At 47.6% G+C, this 15,903-nt stretch overlaps 2 protein-coding genes across 4 annotated transcripts in view; one reads left to right on the top strand and one right to left on the bottom strand.

Moving 5' to 3' along the window:
* Ctps1 (CTP synthase 1) overlaps positions 1-8,301 on the top strand; it is a 33,454-nt gene extending 25,153 nt beyond the window's left edge. Inside the window, exons 10-19 of the mRNA XM_055611345.1 lie at positions 841-929; positions 1,933-2,027; positions 2,753-2,815; positions 3,399-3,442; positions 4,515-4,611; positions 5,559-5,614; positions 5,694-5,790; positions 6,323-6,467; positions 6,946-7,034; positions 7,502-8,301. Coding sequence (XP_055467320.1) covers positions 841-929; positions 1,933-2,027; positions 2,753-2,815; positions 3,399-3,442; positions 4,515-4,611; positions 5,559-5,614; positions 5,694-5,790; positions 6,323-6,467; positions 6,946-7,030 — 771 coding nt within the window. The 3' untranslated portion in view covers positions 7,031-7,034; positions 7,502-8,301. The remainder of the gene's footprint in view (positions 1-840; positions 930-1,932; positions 2,028-2,752; positions 2,816-3,398; positions 3,443-4,514; positions 4,612-5,558; positions 5,615-5,693; positions 5,791-6,322; positions 6,468-6,945; positions 7,035-7,501) is intronic.
* Positions 8,302-11,175: 2,874 nt separating this feature from the next.
* Slfnl1 (schlafen like 1) lies at positions 11,176-14,672 on the bottom strand. 3 transcript variants are annotated; one of them, XM_055611346.1, is made up of 4 exons: positions 14,238-14,672; positions 12,147-12,671; positions 11,798-11,941; positions 11,176-11,301 (listed from the first exon to the last, which is right to left on the bottom strand). In XM_055611346.1, the coding sequence occupies exons 1-4, from the start codon at positions 14,670-14,672 to the stop codon at positions 11,176-11,178; spliced, it is 1,230 nt and encodes a 409-aa protein (XP_055467321.1). The 3 variants fall into 3 exon arrangements, with proteins under 3 accessions (XP_055467321.1, XP_055467323.1, XP_055467322.1); XM_055611348.1 differs by having other exon boundaries at positions 12,147-12,488; positions 14,244-14,672; XM_055611347.1 differs by lacking the exon at positions 11,798-11,941.
* Between the last annotated feature and the right edge of the window lie 1,231 nt (positions 14,673-15,903).

The following is a 15,903-nucleotide window of genomic DNA, read 5'->3' as shown; positions in this document are numbered from 1 at the left end:
ATTTTATTTTATTTTATTTTATTTTATTTTATTTTATTTTATTTTATGTGCATTAGCGTGAAGGTGTCAGATCCCTTAGAATTGTCATTACAGACAGTTGTGAGCTGCCATGTGGGTGCTGGGAATTGAACCTGGGTCCTTTGGAAGAGCAGACAGTGCTCTTAACCACTGAGCCATCTCTCCAGCCCCCAGCCTGATTTTTTTTTCTTTTCTTTTTTTTTTTTTTATTATTATTGGGTTTTTTTTTTTACACTTTATTCACTTTGTATTCCCCCATAAGCCCCTCCCTCCTCCCATCCTGATCTCATCCTCCCTCCCCCTTCATGTATGCCCCTCTCCAAGTCCACTGATAGCAGCCTGATTTTAAGGAGACATTTTTCTCAAATGAGGCTTCCTCCTTTCTGATGACTCTAGTTTGTGCCAAGTTGATATAAAACTAGCCAGTATAGGGTACATTGGATAGATACTCCTAGAATGTTTGTATCTTGTTTATAAGTCATATTTTGATTCAGATGGACAAAAAAGGGAAAACTTACATGGAGGTGGCCTGGGAGAGTGTCATTCGAACAGAAAATAGAGTTTCCTCCAGTGGCTTACTTGTAAGAAGATCTAAACACTCTGGATGGAGTGGGTAGAACTGGACTTGAAGATTAGGTAATTGTAAAGGGATCCTTAGTTAAAATATTTAATTTTATTAAATAATATTAAGTTATTGAATTTAATTATGTTGTCACTTTAAAACTGAAATGAAGAGAGATGGAACACTGATAATGTTGTTTGAAAGTTAAGATACGGTTGGATTCATAAGCTGCTGTTTGTCTCTCTGCCTTCGTGCACCAGTACATCGACTCTACAGATCTGGAGCCCAGCACCCTGCAGGAGGAGCCTGTGCGCTACCATGAGGCATGGCAGAAGCTCTGCAGTGCTCAGTAAGTAGCCTTCTCTGCCACACTGTTTGTGCCAATGAACATGGGCCTGTGCTTTCAGTGCTGAGGTCATTGGCCTGTTAGTGTCTCTGGATGATTAGATTGCATAGTAAATGGTGCAAGTTTTTAAAGAAAAAAGTACGGCTCACCATTATAGTTGGGTCTGAAGAAAACATTCTCATTTCATTGATTCTTGTTATGTATCTCATCATGAGGCTTAAATATTTTTATCCAGATCACTCGAGTAGCCATCAGTTGGATTTCCTAAGTTGTTTTCATAGCTGCTGCTAATACCACTACTACCATTTTGAGATGTTGAGGATCAAATCTAGGGCCAGGTGCTAGCAAGTGCTCTATTGCTAAACCACATCCTCAGATCTTTTTTTTTTTTTTTTTTCTTTTTGTTTTTTGAGGCATGGTTTCTCTGGCCTCAAACTCAAGAGATCTATCTGCTTCTGCCTACCAAGTGCTGGGATGTGTTACCAAGCCCAGTTAGATTTTTCTTAAAATAGTAAAAGCTAACAAGCTGTTTGTGCTGAGATCCGTGGTCAGTGTGGCACACTGCTGAGGAGAAAGGACCCTCACAAAAACTGAGAGGAGCCCTGGAATCAGGAGGAGACTGATTCAACATGGAACACATCCAGAGTCTGGTACTTAGGAGGCTCAGGCAGGAGGATTGTGAGTTTGAAGCCAGCTTGGGCTCTCTTGAAAGATCCACCTCAGAAAAAAGTACGCATAAGGAATTTGGGACAAGGGGAGTATAACTTTGTTGTGATAGACTGCTGTCTGTCCCTGTGACAGGGCCCATGCCTTTGTTTGCATCAGATTAATTGCATTCCCAAGCACAGGAAGTGCACCCTCGGTTTTTCAGTTCCAGCCCCAGTCCCGAGGGACTGAGCCAGAACAGAAATGAGCTTATGGCCTCAGTGTCATGGCCATGACTTCTTTGGTATGACTGAGAACTGGATTAGTGGAAAAGGGAAGTTGTTTTATGGTCTCTCTCCAGTGGAGTGCTGGTTCCAGGAGGATTTGGTGTTCGGGGAACAGAAGGAAAAATTCAAGCAATTGCCTGGGCTCGGAAACAGAAGAAGCCTTTTTTGGGTAAGGAGTTCTGCTATGCCCTCTTCTCTCCGAACAAAGAATGAAGAAAGTAACAGTGAATCCAGACATGCACAGGAAAGGAATTTTCTGGGAGAAACTCAATTACATTTATTTATGTATATGTGTGTAGGTGCATGCCATGGCACACATGTAGAGTCAGAGGGCAACTTGCCTAGGATGTGTTCTCTCCTACCATTTGTGTCCCAGGAATTGAACTTAGGTTGTTATTCAGGCATCGTGGCAAGCACCTTTACCTACTGAGCCATCTGATTGGCCCTTAGATTCACAATACAGAAAGTTTATGAGCTGCATATAAATGACAAAGAATTTTGAGAAAGTGGACTGTCAGGTAGGAATACTGTTTGCAGTGCATGTAAAGTTGGGCTTTGTGTTCTCTTCACTTGGCAAACTAGCCAGCAACTTGCCAAGTCATTTTGGATGCTGCAGTTTTCAACTTGATCAATTTGTAAATGAGAACTTAATGAGAGAAGATTGGGAACTTGGATTTTAAGGCACCAAGTATTGTTTCTTTAACTAACTAGCTTTGCAGAACCCTAAATCTTCGTGTATGCATAGGTCCAGATTTTAATTCATTACAGGTAACATTTTTGGGTGTTTCTGACATTGTATGAGTTCCACTTAGAACACAAAGACACTGGCAGGCTGGGCAAATGTGGGAGTTGACCTCTCATTGGAGATTGATGTTTTTTTCCTTCTCTTGGAAGGTGTGTGCTTAGGAATGCAGCTAGCAGTGGTGGAATTTTCAAGAAATGTGCTGGGATGGCAAGGTAAGTATAAATTTAGCAACTGATACCTGGAGGCCCTGACAGCCATTGTATGCTGGTGGTTGTGAGCATGATGCCTGCTTTCTCAGCACCTCTCAGTGTTCAGTGAAGTAGGCGCCTTGTTAATAGTGGTGCATGAACCACTTTACATGTCTGAGGGAGCACCTGAGCAAGCAGGCCTTCAGCTACTGTTCCTGCCTTTCTTGTCTCAAGATCCTCACTTTGAACACGGTAATCACCACCATGTGGGTGTTAGGAACCAAACCTGGGTCATCTGTAAGAGCAGCGAGTGCTCTAACTACTTGGCCATTCTCCCCAGCCCATAATCATTGACTTCAAACTGAGAGAGAGCTCATGATTCTAATGCTTAGCATAAAACTAGTAACAGGTTTTTTTATACCTTTTTTGTTGTTTTGTTTGTTGAGACAGCTTTGGCTGTCCTAGAACTTACCCTGTAGACCAGGCTGGCCTATAACTCACAGAGATCCTCCTACCTCTGCCTCCTGAGTGGTGGAATTAAAGGTGTGCACCAACACTTCCCAGTGTTTATAGCTGTTTTCATAACTCAACTATTTTAACTTTTCAGATGCCAATTCTACAGAGTTTGACCCTAAGACTAGTCATCCTGTGGTGAGTCAAGCGTTTGAACCTCTCAGAGGCTTAAAGAGCTGGAAGCACATATGTGAAGCAGGGGATGGTAATAGGCAGTGAGCCATTGCATCCCACAGACCCTTCAGGCTTCATGACAAGGACTTCCTGAGTTTTTACCTAATTCCTCACCAGTCTTTCCAGGTTACCATAGGAAGTATTTAAAAGACAGGTGTGGTCCCTGCCAGCAAGAGGAGGTTCCTGAGTGAAATAGCTCTCCATCCCCTCAGCTCCTGGTAGGAGTTGTGTGTGGAGGCTTGCTATATGGTAGCCACTATTCTCAGAGCTCTATATTTGACAGCATGTTCTTCCCAGTGTCAGTCCTAGAAGATAGACAGGGTCAGGGTTGATGAGCTAAGGGGTGGTGATTTCTTTAGTGCTAAGCATAGCTTTTCATAATCCTCCTGTTGTTGATTACCTGGAGGCATGTGGCCTAGTCAACCTGAGGTGCTACTAAGGGTCACTTGGGAGGGCTGTGTCTTTGTTTTTGAATCCCTAGCCCATGAGTGACATGCATGCATAGGCATGTGTTTTTCCAGTATTCTATATCTGATGAGCATTGGTTGTGTGCAAGGGACTATTTTGTCACTGAGGACACTATGACAAGGTGGACAAGGTTTTTTATTTCATTGACTTAGCAACTGCATATTTCTTCTGAAGTTGAAGTTTTGTTAATGTAAGAACAATGATGGGATGAGGGAGTGGAGCACAGAGAGGTCAGGAGGGTTTTATAAGGTGCTCAGGCATGTTGGGCCAATAGGTGAGCTCTACCACCCCTTTCTGGGTACAATCTCCCTGTTCACAGACTTGATAGTGGCTCTTGGTCCTGTATCCTTTTCTCAGACCCAGGGCATAGCTGTGTCATGACTAGTCTTGTGCCCATGTTGCTATGCCGTAGCACAGTACTTGGCATCTCAGGTACCAGGGCAGGGGACAGCATCATGAGACAGTCTGAAGCACTGAGCTCCTCCCCTGGACGACTACACTTGGGGAAAGAGGTCAAATTTTAACAGAAGCAGTTTGGTGGTCAGACTTGTTTTCTGAACATCTCTAGGTTATAGACATGCCAGAACATAACCCTGGGCAGATGGGTGGAACCATGAGGCTGGGCAAGAGGAGAACCCTGTTCCAGACCAAGAATTCAGTCATGAGTAAGTTGTTTCCCATGAGTCTGGCTTTTATCCTTGTCTATGCAGGACGTGTGGGCTAGGTGGTGCTACAGCTCCAAAGGGCCAGGCCAGCCTTTTCTTGGTTTTGTTCCTACTTTTGCATTTCTTTCCTTCTCCTCATCTCATATGCTTGTTTAGGATGTACTATGTTAGCCAGGTGTTCTCTGATAATGCACCTGGGTCCTTGGGTGTGGGGACCTCAATAAGACAGGCCATTAGGTTAAATCCATTGCAATCTGTGGTTACTTTCTTATACTAGTAAATAGAACTGTGGAAACAATTTTACATAGTTTAAATACATTTTATTCTAACAAAAAGATGATTGTGGTTAAAAACTTAGGGGAATTGAGGAGAAGAATGACTTAAGAAAATGAACCTATTAGACTATTTGCCTAATGGGAATGCTGCTCTTTTAACCATTGGTAGAGGTACCCGTGTTTGGGGATTCCAGTCAGACTAGTTTGACATGAATGAGTACCATTTTCAAGTTCTTCCAACTGTGGTCTTCTGTGGGTGTGGGGTCTCAGTAGGCAGTGAGGAGTGAGTCAGTAAGCACCCCATTTGCATACACTGTCCCTGTTCATCCAGTTACGAGGTACCAACCAGCTTTTAATTTCCCTTTCCCACACTGTTCTTAGGGACCTGGCTTTCTGGGAGGGCCTGTTGTGTCCCTGTGATGATTCCCAGCAGCACAGTGCTTTTCATTTAGTAATGGTGTGTTCAAGAGAGGTGGTTAAAGTTTGTTCCTGCTATGGTTCTTGATTTGTGCAGAGGAGCCAGAGCCCCAGGAATTATTCGTCTGAATTATATCAAGAGCAGGAGAACGTGACTAGCAAATTTGGTAACCTACATGAAAGAGTGGACTGGAAATAGTTTGCATAGACTCTTTGTGCAGACAGAAGTCATAGAAACTGCTTGGTTTTCTGCAGGGAAACTCTATGGAGACGTAGACTACTTGGAAGAGAGGCACCGTCACCGATTTGAGGTGAGGCTAAAAGCCTGCTGCTTCTGTTACTCTACAAAGTAATGGAGAAGCAAAACAATGAGTTCTTCTGTCCCACCAGGTGAATCCAGTCTTGAAAAAGTGCTTGGAAGAGCAAGGCTTAAAGTTTGTTGGCCAAGATGTTGAAGGCGAGAGGATGGAGATTGTGGAATTGGAAGGTGACTGTTTGGGTAGTGATAAAATGGAGAAAGTGCAGTGAAGTTTCCTTGTGTGGGAAAATGGAAAAATATGCCACCCAGGTGTGGTGGTGTCACACTCTTGCAGTCCCAGGAGAGCCGAGGGGGAGGATCCTGAGTTCTAGGTCAACCAAGGCTGCAGAGCCAGACTGTCTCAATAGAAATGAAAGTGTGCTGGTTTTGCTCCTGACTTGGTGTTGAGAAGGCAGCAGTGTCTGGGGAGGAGCTTCTGACAAGGTTCCCAAGAAGGGATGTGTATCCCTATGCATGGCTTCCACAGCAGCCATGGAGCTTCCCTCAGCATGAAGAGCTGGCTCAATTTTTATGTGAACAGCGTGGCTCAGCCTGTGCAAGTCACAGGATAATCTGGGGTTCCCTTTACCTACATTTGAGTAATATATATATATATATATATATATATATATATATATATATATATATATATATATATATATATTGTCTCCTCTTTTCACTTGATGCACAGAATACTAATTGTTCCTTCTGAATGTTACAGATCATCCATTCTTTGTTGGGGTGCAGTATCACCCTGAGTTCCTGTCCAGGCCCATCAAGCCCTCCCCTCCCTACTTTGGCCTTCTTCTGGCCTCTGTGGGGAGGCTCCCACATTACCTTCAGAAAGGTTGCCGACTCTCACCCAGGTGGGCACACTAACTCATCACAGTGAGGCTTTACACAGTACTAAGAAAAAGCCACAGGTGCCAGGGCCTGGGCCTTGTGTAGGTGATTGCGCACTACTCTATATACTGTGAAGGTTCCTGTTCTTTCCCTGGGGTTTTGTTAGGCGGTTCCTGCCATTAGGCCAGGCCTCATCTTTGTAGTTTCTGGGTTCTGTTATTGCTGCTGAGCAGATCCTGTCTGCTTAGGACACAACCAGGTGGGCTTATGCTCTATAACTTCTGTCTGAAACTGGTTGCTCTGAGTTGGTAGTTAGCATATAAATGGTGAAATATTGGGGAGGGGATGTAGCTCTTGGAGCTAGAGGAAAGAAATTCCTCTGTAGCCTCATATATGTAGTTACCATGTGTGGACACATACCACTGTATAACATTGGTTATGAAGTTGGGGAAGTAAAGTGAGTGTTTAATGAGAAATGAGTAAACCTTTTGAATTCCATAGGGATACTTATAGTGACAGAAGTGGGAGCAGTTCCCCTGACTCTGAAATCACTGAACTCAAGTTTCCATCAATAAATCAGGACTGATCCGGTAAGTGACATTTTTAAGGTTTAGTTAAAAAAAAAAAAAGTAGTAGCCCAGATCCTTAAGAGCTCATTGGCCCACCAGCCTAGTTGTACCAGTGAACTGCAGAGTCTTTGTGAAATTGTTTCATAAAGCAAGCTGGAGATTGACAGGAAGATGCCTGTCAACCTCTGTCCTCTACACATTAGCAAACGTACAGGTGTATATGCCCACCTCCATTACTCACTGGGAGTTGCCTACCCATCAGCAGTCTTTAAACAGGCTAGTGCTGTGGACAGAGTACTTGTATGTGACTGAGGCACAGAGGTTGCTGCAAGGCGTTGAAGGTGTGATTCTGTGGAATTGCTTCTGTCATTCTCCCACAGGAACAGGCCTTATTCCTTGTGTGGGCTGGCAGCTAAGTTCTGACACTTCTCTAAAAAATATCATGTAATTCTAGTTTTGTTTTTTTTTTTTTTTTTTTTTTTAAACAGGATGATTCTTCAAGAAAGCCTTCAACTTTTGATAGTTTACAACTATGATTTTACACTCTGCTTTTGACACTTCTTTTAAATTATGTTTTTATTAAGATTATTTTATTATGGGGGAAAAGGTATTTGGAAAACTTTTGTCACTTGCATGTCCCATCATTTATACTGGATCCTGCAATATATGTATTTATGGGACAATTCCTTCGAGATTTGTTTCTGAGATTGGGAAGCAGGACTCTGGATGGGACCTGATAGTGGCCAGTGGCTGGTTAAAGGCCACCAACCACCTTGTTTATCTTTCCAGCCACTTGAATCACTGTCATTTGAGTGAGTTGCTGTTTTTTCCCTGGGTGCCAGGGCTTCCAGTGCTAGGCTGCTAACTGTGGGTGTTGTTGGAATCTCAGTGCTGCTGAGTTGTAGGGGACTTGGTGCCAGCTGTGGTTGACCTTCACCATCCAGAGGGATGTTTGGTTCTTTGGTACATCACACAAGGTCTGTCTATATAAAGTGTCACATAAAAACTCTGGGTCTCTGGCTAAACTTTGTATTCCTGGGGCTGAGTATACTCCTTGTATCAAGGGGTCAAGAAACAAGGAATCTTTGGGTAACTGGTTCTGAAGCCCTCTCTTGTGTATGCAGCATTTGATTTGAGGGTATTTTTTTCTTTCAGAATGGTGTTATACAGTTGAAATGCAATTTGAAGTTATTTTCTTATTGTGACATAGCAGTGGGCATGGCCATGTGCCTACAGTGTGGTGGCTGGCTCCATGTATACTCCTAATTCAATAAATAATGCGGAACCACTGGTGTACTTTCTTCTTCTCTCACTGCCTGGGGTGCTTTTCCATGGGCACTGGGCTTCAATGCCAGGGCTTCTTTTGGGCCAGCCTCAGTAAGCAGTCTGAGTGAGTATCAAACTAAGATGTAAGCCTTAGTAGCTACTAGGATTTTTCAGCAAGGTTTCAGGTTGTCATGACATATCATGTGCCAAGGGATTAAAAGTCAATTGGTGCTGTGTGCTACGAGAAGGAAGCATGGCTGCCTGCAAGGTCCTTTGCCCACTACAGACAGGACACTTCATACATGGAACCAGCCAGGTGACCATGGGCTGTCTTAAACAGCTGGTCTGCTTTCTCTCCCATTCTGTACTCATTCTTGACCTCTAGAGTTCAGGCCCAGAAGTTCAAGGTCATAGGGGTAGAGGTCTTTCTAAAGTCAATTTGTAGGGTGTTGGCATCCACTCATTTGGGCTACAGGCCTTGCTACAAGTTGAGACAGGGAGGCTTGGGGAGGAAAATTTGTCTTACCTGTTTGCCTAACTCCTACTTCAGACTCCTCTCTCATTCCCTGGTCTAATGCCACAGTCACCTTTGAGACCCAGAGCCCTACCCTTCTAATTCCTAATTCCTATCAAAAGCATCCTGTCTTTGCCTTCATGTCTATGAGCTCAGGTTTACTTCTGTATGGATTCTGTCTGGCTTGTGGATGATTCTACTTCTCTCTTCCCACCCAGTAGTCCCATCACTTCCCACACTGAAGCAGTGTTTCCCAGAGGGACAAACCGCTCTTGCCACAGTAATGAGGGTTTGGCTAGGTAGGTGTGGAGTGGTTTGGAAGAGGCATCCCTATGTTTTTCTCCTGAGAAAGATGGCCTCGCTATTGACCAGTTGCCACATGCTAGCTACCTGTAAAACCTGTCAGCAAAAGGGAATCCCACATGGCTCTCCAGAGTTTGTCATGTTGACAAGAATGATGCTTGCTGGTGCTAGAAGGCAGTATTCTGTGCCCAGTGACTACCAGTGCTCAGAAGCTTTACCCTCGTGTCCTTGGTGTGCTGACCTCAGACTTAGGGGACAAGGGCAGGTGGCAGCCGTGTTCTCTGTGCCCACCTGTATTTGCAAAAACCGGCTTCCAGAGAAAGTACTTCTGAGGATGGTGCTACCTGGACCAGAATCTAGCATGGTACATAGCACATTGGTGGGTGGTGCCTACAAACATTCTCCTCTGGCTTCTTGAGAAATGACTTTACTTTGTCATTCTTTTACTTTCTTGGGGCTAGAACCCATGACTTTACTCATGCTAGTTAGTGAAGTGCTCTATTACTGAGCCACAGCCTCAGAAGTGCATTCATGTAGCCCTGGGGACACCAGTGTGCGAGTAAAGGGAATTTGGTGAGCTGTCATGAACATTTATGATCATGTTTGGTTCCTGGAAGTATTGTAAATGTTGGTAGGGGTTCTATCCTGTTTGACACATGGCAAAGTTGGGTCTTGAGCAGTAAGGGGTCCAGGGGTCGTCTAGTATCTGTTGAGTGGAACATGGGAACTGGATTTTCAAAACTAGTTTGTGTCTGCACATGTATCAAAGAGGAAACAATGCCTGATAGCACTCGCAGTCCTTTTCTTAGGTGTCTACTCCCAATGTAGCCAACAAGCTCAAGGAAAAGAGGGCTGGTAACTAAACACTTTCGTGGGGGCCCTTGTCTTGTACAATGCTGTGTCAGTGCTCTATGATTATCTGGTAGGTCAGAGCCCAAATTTAAGAGTACTCTTATCTCATTAGGGAATTATTAGGCACCTACCACATTGCCTGTGTGTGTTCTGAGCACAGACTAAACCTGACAGCAGCCTGACCTAGTGGGAGAAACTATGACATTGCTATGGAAAAGGAAAAAAAAAAAAAGTTGGGCATAGTTGCTCCTGCCTGTAATCCAAGCACCTTGGCGCCACAAGCCGTGGTAAGTAGGGTGGTGGTGGTGGGGGTTATTGAAGCCTGGAGTGCCACAAATTCAAGGGCAGCCTAGAGGGGAAGCTAAGTGCTATATCTCTGAAGGAAGAAGGCTTTAGGCAAAGGAGCATTCAGTATAGAGGTGAGGTGGGTTGGCTGCTGTGGCACAAATGGCTGGTATAAGGGGTAGCAGGAGCAGCTAGAACAGGTGGCTTTCTTGTGGTAAAATGGATGTGGACAGGGCAGGTGGGGCAGGATCCAGCTCTGGCTTTTGTGCTTGTTAGTGAGGAGGCAGTAGTCTGGCTATGCCCCTCATGCCACAGCCAGCAGATAACAGACAGTATATAATGTGACAAAAATGCCCCTTGCCCACTGAGGCAGCCGTAGGCACTGTTGCCCCATGTGCTTGGTGTTAGGGCAGGGCTGCAGTGGGTGCTGGGTGGCTTGCTGAGCTGTGGTATCTGAGTGGGCTCTGGCTTCTAAGCAGATGAGGGCTGGCCATGAGACTTGTGAAGCAACCGCCTCTGGCTGGCTGACCAGTGTCTTAGAAATAACCAGGCATTCCAGTACATAAGGAGTGATAACAAGCAAATTCTAGTAAGTTGGGTGAGACCTGCAGGGTAGCCCGTGCCCACTAACTCAGTAGGTCTTGGTGGCTGCAAGTGGCCTTTCCAGGTTGACAGATTTCCTAGCCCACTGGAATTGGCTTAGGCAAAAGGTGCATTTAGTTGGAATTAGAGTTATAGTCCCTTAGAGCTCAGTTGTAGAATGCCTAGCCATGTTTTCTGAAAGTAAGGTCCCTTGGGGATGTGCCAAGAGCTGTTTATTAGCTATGTTACTGTGCCTGCTCTGAGGCGAAGCCACATGGCTCCTGTGCATGCAGTGCTAAGGAGGAGGAGTGGCTGAGGTATGTTGTGTTCCAGGCCTTAGCCCACATCTTCCTCACAGCCTCACAGGACACAACAGGTGCAGGTCATGAGCCGGCGGCGCTGCCTCAGTTGCTGCTGAAGCTGCTCCTTTTCCACCGTTAGCACCTTCACTTTCTCTTCCAGCTTGCCCAGCTCCATTGTCCATTTCTGAGAGGACAGAGTGGCAGTAGATATAGATAATCAGGCTACTGTCTGATTATCTACTCAGGCCATCCTCCTGGGGCCCCAGCATGGGGCCCCTGGCCACACTGCTGTCTTTGATCAAGGGTCTTGAAGTTGCCTGTATACCATTCACTGGGATGGGGCGCCATTGGCAGTCTCCCAAGGGCTGGCACTGGGGCCTGATTACCACCAGACCATATCTCCAGTGTCAGCTTCCTTCCCCTCTGCTTTTCTACCACCTGGTGGTTCCCTCATATAAAGGCTTTTTCTTGCAACTCAGTCCAACCCTCCTCTGAAGTGCTGAAGCAGGGCGGGTGGGGAATAGATTTCTTAAATGACTGCTGGAAATTCCCCTTTGGCAGTGAGGAGGAGGCAGATTCATTTCATCCAAGCCCTCCCTTCTTCAGGCTTGCCCAGCACTTTGGGCTGGTAGGATCTGAGTCAGCTTGACCCCAGCCCACCTTGGCCAGAGCCTCCTCACCTGCCTGCACCATTCCTGGATGGCACCAACTGACAGTGGGCCCTGGATGCTCCCATCACGCCTTAGAAAGACCTCCCCATGGTCTGTCTCGTACAGCTGTGGCTCACCCTGTGCCTTGGGGGCATGCACAGTCAGGCGGAGTACCTTAGCAGAGGCAATGGAAGCTCAGCGTGTACCGCATCTGATGGTGGCAGCCCCAGTTCCACTTGGGTAGCCCCACACCCCACACTTTAGCTCTCAGAGGCAGCCTGGGGACTCTTCCTGAAGCTCCTGTTGCTGCTCCCCACCCGTGCTGCTCGGCAGTGTCACAGAGGGCAGTGTCACTGTCCTGATGACAGTGGTAGCTCACCTTGAGAGGCGTGCTGGCTGTGGTGCTTATGACAGGGATGAAGGTGAGGGTGTAGGCATCCGGAAAGACCTGGGGTTTGAAGCCCTGCAGGATGGAGTCTACCAGCAGGCGTGTACGGTCCTCATCACGGTGGCTGCAGTGGATGCCCTGCACCAGGCCACTGTCCTCCACGCCTACCAGCAGGCTGCCACCCTCACTGTTGAGAAAGGCACACACGTAGCGCCGCACGTGGTGCTTGAAAGTCACGCTCAGGTACTCACCGCCGCCTCGCTTAAACTCCATGTTCCGTGTCTCACTGCCAAGGAAGGCACCCTGGAATAGCTGCTCCTGGCCCAGGATCTCCTGGTGCACAATGGCACTGTCAGAGCGCACGCCACTGGGTCGGTTCTGAGAGGTCTGCCGATGCCCAGCCCAGCAGCAGTTAGGGGAAGGGTCTGCCAGTTTGGGCAGCGGTGGGCACCTGAAGCCTGGGCTGGTGCCAGGGCTGGGGCCAGGGCTGTGGCTTGGGCTTGGACCGCTGTCCTCCTGCTGGGGTGGGGGTCAAGAGTGGGCATATAGGCAAAGGTAGCGTGTAGGAGCCCCTAACTCTAAGAGACCCCAGTCACACTCCTGCTAGTGGTCCTCTCCCAGGCTGATGGCCCAATTCTGTATGTGTGCAAAAGCCAGTGCTGGCTCAAGAGCTCAAGCCAGCACTTGGGTTAGACTCTTCCTTGGCACCTGCCGCAGGAGGCCTGGGAGAGTAAGGAGATTGTCCCTTTGGAGTTGGGAGCAAACACACCATGGGCCAATCTTCCCCCCCTGAGTGTCTAATAGGCCCCAGGCCCAGCTGTTCTTAGGAGGCATTTTGGTAACCCTCCAGTCCTCTGGGCAGAGACGCAGCCCCCTGAACTGAGGGATCTGATACTACCATCTTTGTTGTCCCTGGAATATCTGCCAGCTACTTCCTGGCTAATGAAAAGTCCTCCTGAATCTTAGATTTTTCTGCTTTTCCCGAGTCCCTCTGTGGCTTCTGTCTCCAGGGCTCTGGGCAGTTTGTTTCTGCATGGTCACTTCTGTTGGCTCTCAACAGCCCATCAGCTTCCTGTTCCCATCATCTCAGCAGCTCTGAATGCCAGTGCAATGGCCACTCCCTATTTCCCAGCTACCTGGTGTCTTCACCTCTGTAGTGCTAGACACTCAGCTGGGCTAGTGCATGGAGATGAAGGGCAAGACCCTAGTAGCCCAGCGGCTCCGTTCCTGATGAACTTAGCCTCAGAAATATGATAGGTACATATGCATCACAAAAAGTATCACAGAGCTGTTTAGTTCCAGTTCAAGCCCCATGGGTTTGCACTTTGAGCAGAAGACCAAGGACATTGGTAGTATAACCTTTCACCTCCAACAAAACTGACCCGAACCCTGCTTTGCCATCATTACAGCTGCTGTGATCTGGGCCCACCCTCTGACCCAGCTTCCTTTCCAGCTTCCTTCCTCAGCTGCCTCTGTAGCCTCCAGCATCAGCTCCAGAGATACCAGCCTGTCCTATATCACTATTTGAATATCTTTTCTCTGAATGCCTTCTGTGATCCATAAGCCTGGATTTCCTGCGGGCAGTGAGGGTTTGCCGGTTCTCACACAGCCACTTCAACTTTTTTTTTTTTTTTTTGGAGACAGGGTTGGTCCTGGACTCACTTTCAAGGCTGGCCTTGAACTCAAGAGATCCCCTTGCCTTTGCCTCTCAGTTGCCGGGATTAAATGCATGTGCCACCATGCCCTGCTCCACCTCGACTTTGGGACTGGCAGAGTTGGTTCTGCTCTTGGAGAGCTTGACAGGGACAGGGCATAGGTTGCTTGCCTCTGCCTTGCTTCTTCTGGTACAGTACAGGTATTGATGTTTGTCAATGGAACAAATGAGGTAGGCCAAAGGGAAAATCAGGACTTGGTATGCTCTGGGTCTCCCAAACCTGACTGGAATGCAAAAGCCTCCTTAAGAGTTAGTCTTCCTCTTAGCAGAGAAGTTGGTCATTTGAGTCACGTCCCCTGGGTGTGCAAGCCATTCACACTCATGTCTCATCCCCAGCATGTTTTTTAGGGCACACTTGGGCAAACCACACTTACCTCCCTGCGGTTCAGAGATTCTAAGCCCTCACTCAACACCAGCTCCTTGCCACGGGCTGTGAGCTCTTTGATGATTAACTGCTCTTCCAAGGCCATCTGCAGGCGCCAGGGGAGGGAGGCCAGGGCAGCCTTGGAGGCAGCCACCTGTACCAGTGCGTAAGTGTTCCGTGCCCGTTTTACTACCTCAATGTGTTCACGGGCCACTGGCAGCTCCAGCCGTTCTAGGGTATCTCTCAGTAAGCAGGCAAGCACGGGCACAGAGAACTGGGGGTTCAGGTGGCCCACATAGAGAGTATGTGTGGTGGGAACTGCCTTGAGGCCAGAGTCCTTGGGCGGGGACTCTTTTAGTTCTGGCAGGGACTGCTTGCCCTGGGACTCCACGGGGAACTCCCATGTCTGTGTATGTGCTGACCTCTTCCTAAGGGTCATGGTGGTCAATAGTCCTCACTGTTGACTGCTCCTCCTGGGCCCTGCTCTCAGGGCCGGGCTTCCTTCCCAGCGCACTCGCAGGTGCTAAGGCTTCTGGAGGCTTGTAGATGGGCAGAGACTAGCAGGGTCAGACAAAAAGGAGGGCAGAGGGCAAGTAACCCCCTTGGTGCCTAGGAAAGAATCAGATGGGGCTGAGCCAGGCCTCTGGGCAGATAAGGGATCTTTGGGGTCTTCTCTATACCCTCTAGGTGCCTTATTTTAACTCCCCAATCTGGATCTAGGATCTCCTAGCTGTCTCTGGGGTTTCTGTACTTCCAAAAGGTTCTTAAAAGTCTCCATGCCCTAGGGAGATGGTTAAATTGGGCCTTGGAGAAAAGGCCATAATCCCAAAATCTGAGGGCTGGCCAGTGGCCCCATCACTGCCTCTCCCACCTATTCTAAAACCTGCTGACAGGCTAGTATGGGTCACTGAAACTTCAGGATTGGGTTGGCAGGTTCTTGGGGTTTTGGCACACTGACGACAGCGATGGTTCCTCCCCATAAAAAGGGCCTTTGCATCTTGAGGTGGCTCAGAACTAGAACCTCACCCTAGGCTTGGGAACTCAAAGGCTGTGCCATAGGCACACAAATACAAGTCCTCCACTCACCCCCACACCTCCAGCCTCCAACTTGGGTGGCAGGCACCACCAGCCTGCATCTTTCCAGGTTGGGTCTTTGAGGTAGTCAGAGTCCAAGAGCCACCACAGCTGCAGTGGGGGCATTCAGGGCAAGTAGGAAGAAGAGGAAAGAGGCCTATAATCTTCATGTCCTGCTTGCTCCTGCAGGGGCATGGGAGGTGCCCAGCCCTGAGCTCCCACAGCTCCCTGACCCAGGACATTTAGAACTTGGCATGGAGGCAGAGAGAACCAGGGTCTAGGAAGTGGGCGGGGCCTGTGCAATAGCCTCTGTGATCTCATGAAGACCAATAATGCCTTCTGGTTCAGCCACAGACAACAAGCAATGATGTTGAGCAAGAGATGCTGAGCAAAGAATGGTCCTTAAGTGCTAGACACTAAACAGAGACAACTGCTCATCCACCATGCAGTTTGGCCATGGGGGGTCTTTGGAGCAGATTCTAGAACTTAGAACCTGAGGCACTTCCCACTTCTTCCCTCTCCACCACCTATCCAGCCCTCAGTGCTCACACAACCCACAGTTACTATCTCTTTTGACTCTGCTGTCTAAAGTCTCC

The sequence above is a fragment of the Psammomys obesus genome, unplaced genomic scaffold (assembly GCF_907164565.1).
Source record: "Psammomys obesus unplaced genomic scaffold, mPsaObe1.curated_primary_1811, whole genome shotgun sequence".
NCBI classification, from domain to species: domain Eukaryota; kingdom Metazoa; phylum Chordata; class Mammalia; order Rodentia; family Muridae; genus Psammomys; species Psammomys obesus.
This window is presented reverse-complemented; position numbering and strand designations above follow the sequence as displayed.

Excerpts from the sequence above, each read along its gene's own strand:
- Slfnl1 (XM_055611346.1), bottom strand. The coding sequence starts at position 14,672 with ATGACCCTTAGGAAGAGGTCAGCACATACACAGACATGGGAGTTCCCC. Across the intron at positions 12,672-14,237 it reads TGAACCGCAGGGAGGTAAGT|GAGGACAGCGGTCCAAGCCC; the intron begins GTGGTTTGCCCA and ends CCACCCCAGCAG. Across the intron at positions 11,942-12,146 it reads CAGCCAGCACGCCTCTCAAG|GTACTCCGCCTGACTGTGCA; the intron begins GTGAGCTACCAC and ends GCCTCTGCTAAG.